The 5,000-nt window shown below is 49.9% G+C and overlaps 1 protein-coding gene across 5 annotated transcripts in view; it reads right to left on the bottom strand.

The window, feature by feature from the left end:
- LOC133127989 (serine/arginine-rich splicing factor 11-like) overlaps window positions 1-5,000 on the bottom strand; it is a 10,187-nt gene that overhangs the window by 4,590 nt on the left and 597 nt on the right. The window contains exons 1-7 of one of the 5 annotated variants that reach the window (XM_061241154.1): window positions 4,256-4,389; window positions 2,584-2,658; window positions 1,485-1,584; window positions 1,223-1,332; window positions 805-894; window positions 673-722; window positions 196-320 (exon numbers count right to left, since the gene is read on the bottom strand). In XM_061241154.1, coding sequence (XP_061097138.1) covers window positions 196-320; window positions 673-722; window positions 805-894 — 265 coding nt within the window. In that variant the 5' untranslated portion in view covers window positions 1,223-1,332; window positions 1,485-1,584; window positions 2,584-2,658; window positions 4,256-4,389. Of the gene's footprint in view, window positions 1-195; window positions 321-672; window positions 723-804; window positions 895-1,119; window positions 1,142-1,222; window positions 1,333-1,484; window positions 2,659-4,255; window positions 4,390-5,000 lie in introns of those variants that run through there. The other 4 variants (XM_061241153.1, XM_061241155.1, XM_061241152.1 and 1 more) reach the window with 4 other exon arrangements.

The raw sequence follows: 5,000 nt of genomic DNA, 5'->3' as shown, positions 1-5,000 counted from the left end.
GGAGAGAGCAGTTAGAGGGGAGAGCAGTTGGAGGAGAGAGCAGTTGGAGAAGAGAGCAGTTAGGGGGGAGAGCAGTTAGGGGAGAGCAGTTAGGGGAGAGCAGTTAGGGGGGAGAGCAGCTAGGGGAGAGCAGCTAGGGGAGAGCAGTTGGAGGAGAGAGCAGCTAGGGGAGAGCAGTTGGAGGAGCACACTCACTCCCGGGCTCGATGGCGGCGGAGATGAGGGACTGGGCCTCGCGCACACGCTTCATGGCCGCCTCCATCTCCTTATTCTCCTTCAGCCCAGGACTGAGGTTCAGCCCGCTGGTCACATGATTCAGCCTGCAGTGTTTAGAGTCATACATCACTCACTCACTCACTCACTCACTCAGTCACTCAGTCACTCAGTCACTCACTCACTCACTCACTCACTCACTCACACACTCACTCACTCACACACTCACTCACTCACTCACTCACTCACTCACTCACTCACTCACTCACTGACTCACACACTCACACACTCACTCACTCACTCACTCACTCACTCACTCACTCACTCACTCACTCACACACTCACACACTCACTCACTCACTCACTCACTCACTCACACACTCACACACTCACACACTCACACACTCACACTCACACTCACACACGCACACGCACACACACACGCAGTGCTATACTCACTTTGGGTCCACAGAACTCATGAACTTCAGGAGCTGGTCAGCAGCCAGAGACTGAGAACAGAGGGGTTTAATCAGAGGAGGATGCAGCACTCTGTCCAATGCAATCAGAGCACAGGGGGACAGGGCAGTGTACCTGAGGGGTCATGTTGGATCCGGGCATCCCCAGTGCTGCCAGAGCAGGGTCCAGACTGGGCCCCAGAGCAGCAAGCGGCATGCCCCCCATCTGCACAGCCAATCACACAGCACCTTACTGTAGAGTGCAGGCTGAGGCCAATCTGAGAACACCTCACTGCAGACTTGGGCCAATTAGAAATGATCGCCATTTAAACTATCCACCCGTATTTATTTATTTTTCATATAAAAAAGTAATATGAGACACGTTACATGTGCAGCGTGTGTGTAGCGTGTGTATAGCGTGTGAGCAGCGTGTGTAGCGTGTGGCACGCACCGATGCCAGTGGGTTGGGCGTGGGCAGCATGTGTAGCGTGTGTATAGCGTGTGTATACCGTGTGTGTAGCGTGTGTGTAGCGTGTGTAGCGTGTGGCACGCACCGATGCCAGTGGGTTGGGCGTGGGCAGCAGACCGCCCCCCGGCAGCAGGCCGGCCACAGCGTTGGCGGGAGCGAGGAGAGACAGCGCCTTGGTCTCATCTGGGATGGCGCCTAACAGAACACAACCCAGTCACATCATCATCATCATCATCCTCCTCCTCCTCCCTGCCATTTCCACTCACACACACACACACACTTCCACAGAGATAAAAGGAAAAGGAACAACAGAAATGTCACACACACTACCGCCAAGGCTGCATCACCTGTCCTTGTTTTTTAAGTCATGAACCAAAGTGCTAGCGAGCACTGCAGGCTCTCCTGGGGCAGACCACTGTCATAAGAGGGGCTATGAACGCCGCGTCGCTAAAGCACACAGAAAGATCAAGATACACAAACACAAGAGTTCATGATTTGCAGGGGGACAACAGCAAGAGATACTTTTATTATGAATTGTTGAACTTACCAGAAAATACACCCATAATGGACACTCATACTCTCTCAATCTCCACTGCCAAGCTCACTCACACACTCACACACACACACACACACACACACACACACACACACACACACACACACACACACACACACCATAGTAATAAAACACACTCCTCTCTCTGGGCTTTTGCTGGGGATGTTCCGGGTCTCCTACAGGACTGGAGGGAGGGGGCGCCCTTACCTGACACCTGGCAGGGGAGTTTACACACCTTCAGTACAGTAAACCTCCAGCAGTGACACTACAAGGCCAGGCCTCCACTCCCAGCTCCTTCAGAGAACTACATATCCCAGAACACCTTGCGCTAGGCCACTTTCACATCTACTTTGTTTGCTGGAGACCGAACGCCAAGGTGCTCATCGCTGCTGGAAGATTTACATTTACATTTTAGTCATTTGGCAGACGCTTTTAATCCAAAGCGACTTACAAGTGCATAGGTTAAGATGGCAGTGACGGTGTGACGTTCTCACGCTTCCACACCGCTGGGCGTGCGCTAGCTGCTGAGGTCACCCACAGGACTCGAGCAGACCGTTTCTTCACCAGACTGCAGTTTCATCTGACCAACCCGAGACCACCTAGTACAAATTAGGTCCGGTGGGACTTCTCAAGTTCAAACAAAAGCTTTGACCAACATTTTCGAACATCAATCAAATACCAAATTTAGAGGACTAATGAACTCAGGTTCAGGAAAAAAAACATCCGGCCAACAAAGAGTGTGAAAGCCACCTGACAGGTCAGCAAAAGCCTAGTCCTAAAATGGAGGACAACAGAGAGAGACTGCAAATAGCGCCCCCTTCTCCTGGGAGGGGCCCTAGCACACCCGCCAACACCGTGTCAACAGTGCTTCCACAGACAGACAAACATACAGACAGGTAAAAAAGGGCGCGTTCGAGAAACAGGACTGGCTGGATGTCCAGCTGGGCGGGTTAATACGGGCCGCACTGTAAAACACAACAACAAGAAGGGAAACCCAGCGTTAAACACGGCACTGCAGCTCCGCTTCTCTCAGGTGGAGTGGGTTTAAAAAAGGCATTTAGCTCCAAACAGAAACATCACACCTGCTAGTGGATGTGAGTGTGTGTGTGAGCGTGCGTATGTGTGTGTGTGTGTGTGTGTGAGCGTGTGAGCATGTATGTGTGCTTGAGCGTGCGTGTGTGTGAGCTTGTGTGTGTGTGTGTGTGAGCGTGTGTGTGAGCGTGTGAACATGTATGTGTGCTTGAGCGTGCGTGTGTGAGCGTGCGTGTGTTCTTCCTCTGTTCAGAAAATAATGATTTTGGGACCCTTGTGTCTGGTGGTTCATAGCAGTACTTGGATTCACCACTGAGCAGTGGGAAAGGACCATGTGACTACCCCAAGTCCTCTGATTGGCTGGGACACCTAGGGTCTGAAAATCAGTACTTCCTCGTTAATAAGACCAGATCATGAACAGACATGAGTCAATCAGTGGAAAAGAGAATTTCATTCATGAGAACTTAGCTTCAGTCCTGTAAAGCATCCTCCTCACACTTCGCACCCAACCCTAACCCCCCTACACATATTCATTACAAACCATCACAAAATATGCCACACAAGCAGAGAATTTCAGCTGAAATTAGCATTTTGAAAAACAAATCCCACTCTATAAAACACAATTTCCACCTGGAGAGAGAGAGAGAGAGAGAGAGAGAGAGAGAGAGAGAGAGAGAGAGAGAGAGAGAGAGAGAGAGAGAGAGAGAGAGAGAGAGAGAGGAGAGAGGAGAGAGGAGAGAGGAGAGAGGGGAGAGGGGAGAGAGAGAGAGAGAGAGAGAGAGAGAGAGAGAGAGAGAACATCAGAGTAACAGAGGCTGGAACGCTCGCGGGTCTCTTTTGTAACTGTCTACAGTCCCCCCTGCAGACGAGAGAGGACCCGTTTCAGGCACCTGGGACGGGCTCACCACTACAGAAATCACACACACAGACAACAGAGACAAGTTTAATAGCGGCTCCGCTGCCCCGGGAGAAAAGCCTGGTTAGCAGCGCGCACGCACGCACACAAAGTGTGGAGTCAGCAGGGGTAGCCCAGGCCGCGAGAAACGACAACACACACGTGTTGTAACGCGCCGAAACAAAATCAAAGTTAGTCAGTAGAGTTGACGTTTTGTGCCATGGTAAGCCCAGTTGTTCTGATGAGGGTTTGGCACGGCAGAAACATCGACCCTACTGAGGTTAAATAGTTGATTCTGAAGCATTACATTAAATGACATTAAGTGTGAGAGCCTTGGTGTTTCACAGTTTCTAGCCACACATGACCCCCCCCCCTCCCAGCAGCCTCTGGGACATTGCTGTGAACCCCTCCCCTTAAGACTGCAGAAGAGTCTTCATCGAGAGTGAGGAGGGAGCACAAAACTTAAAAGGATTCTCGGAGAAAACTCACTGCTCTTGCAGTAAGCCAAAGGTACCGTTTCATGGGGTCACTTATTACAAACCGTTCTGCTCTGACATTGTATCAAATTGGGAGGTGTTAGCGCAAACAAAAAGTCAACAGAAACTCAAACGCACATGAAAACGTAAAGCACCAACCTTCAGCGAAAGGAACAACTATCAGGGCTCTGTCGACGAAGACCGTGTTGGTGAGATGCTGCGACACGCCGACCGAGTCGGACTCAAGGAACTTTACAAAACACACACGCGAAGTCACGGGCAAGGGAGAATCACTGAAAGAAAACACAGAATGGTTGCGCAAGAAAAACAAACAAGCCATCTCCCCAGATACCGGAGACACGGCTAGCAGCAACTAATAACTAGTCTTTTGTGATGCGTTTCTCATATCTCGATGACGATGAATACATAATATATTGTGCAGCCCTACTCCAAACGCACAATAAGTTCACCACCAGGACACAATTTCAGTCTTATGGGGAAATGTCTCTCTTTTCCGATTGGATGTCCAAGAGAGTGCATCCATTTCTGATATCAGCTCCTAATCAGAGTAAGTAATCAGATCCGCTTTCGTTATAGCGACTGGCTTTCTTGGTGCGAAGTCCCCATTGTTTACGTCCCGTTATCTGTTACTACAGTTGGTTACCTTGCTAAGAACTAACGGTAGCTCATTTTAAAATAGGCTACAATTAATCATAGTCGGAGTAACTCGTTATGGCCCAAACGGCAGCCAATGAGTAACGTTACTTGGCTAGCCAGATTATTTAGCAATAACAGAATTCCTGCAAGTTGCATGTTTTTTTTATTCACCCTCTAATAAGCAAACGGGACTGACTTGCATGCTACTAGCTAGCTAGACAATTTTAACCGGTTAGTTAAAGAACTG

This window comes from Conger conger, chromosome 5, assembly GCF_963514075.1.
Source record: "Conger conger chromosome 5, fConCon1.1, whole genome shotgun sequence".
NCBI lineage: Eukaryota > Metazoa > Chordata > Actinopteri > Anguilliformes > Congridae > Conger > Conger conger.
This window is presented reverse-complemented; position numbering and strand designations above follow the sequence as displayed.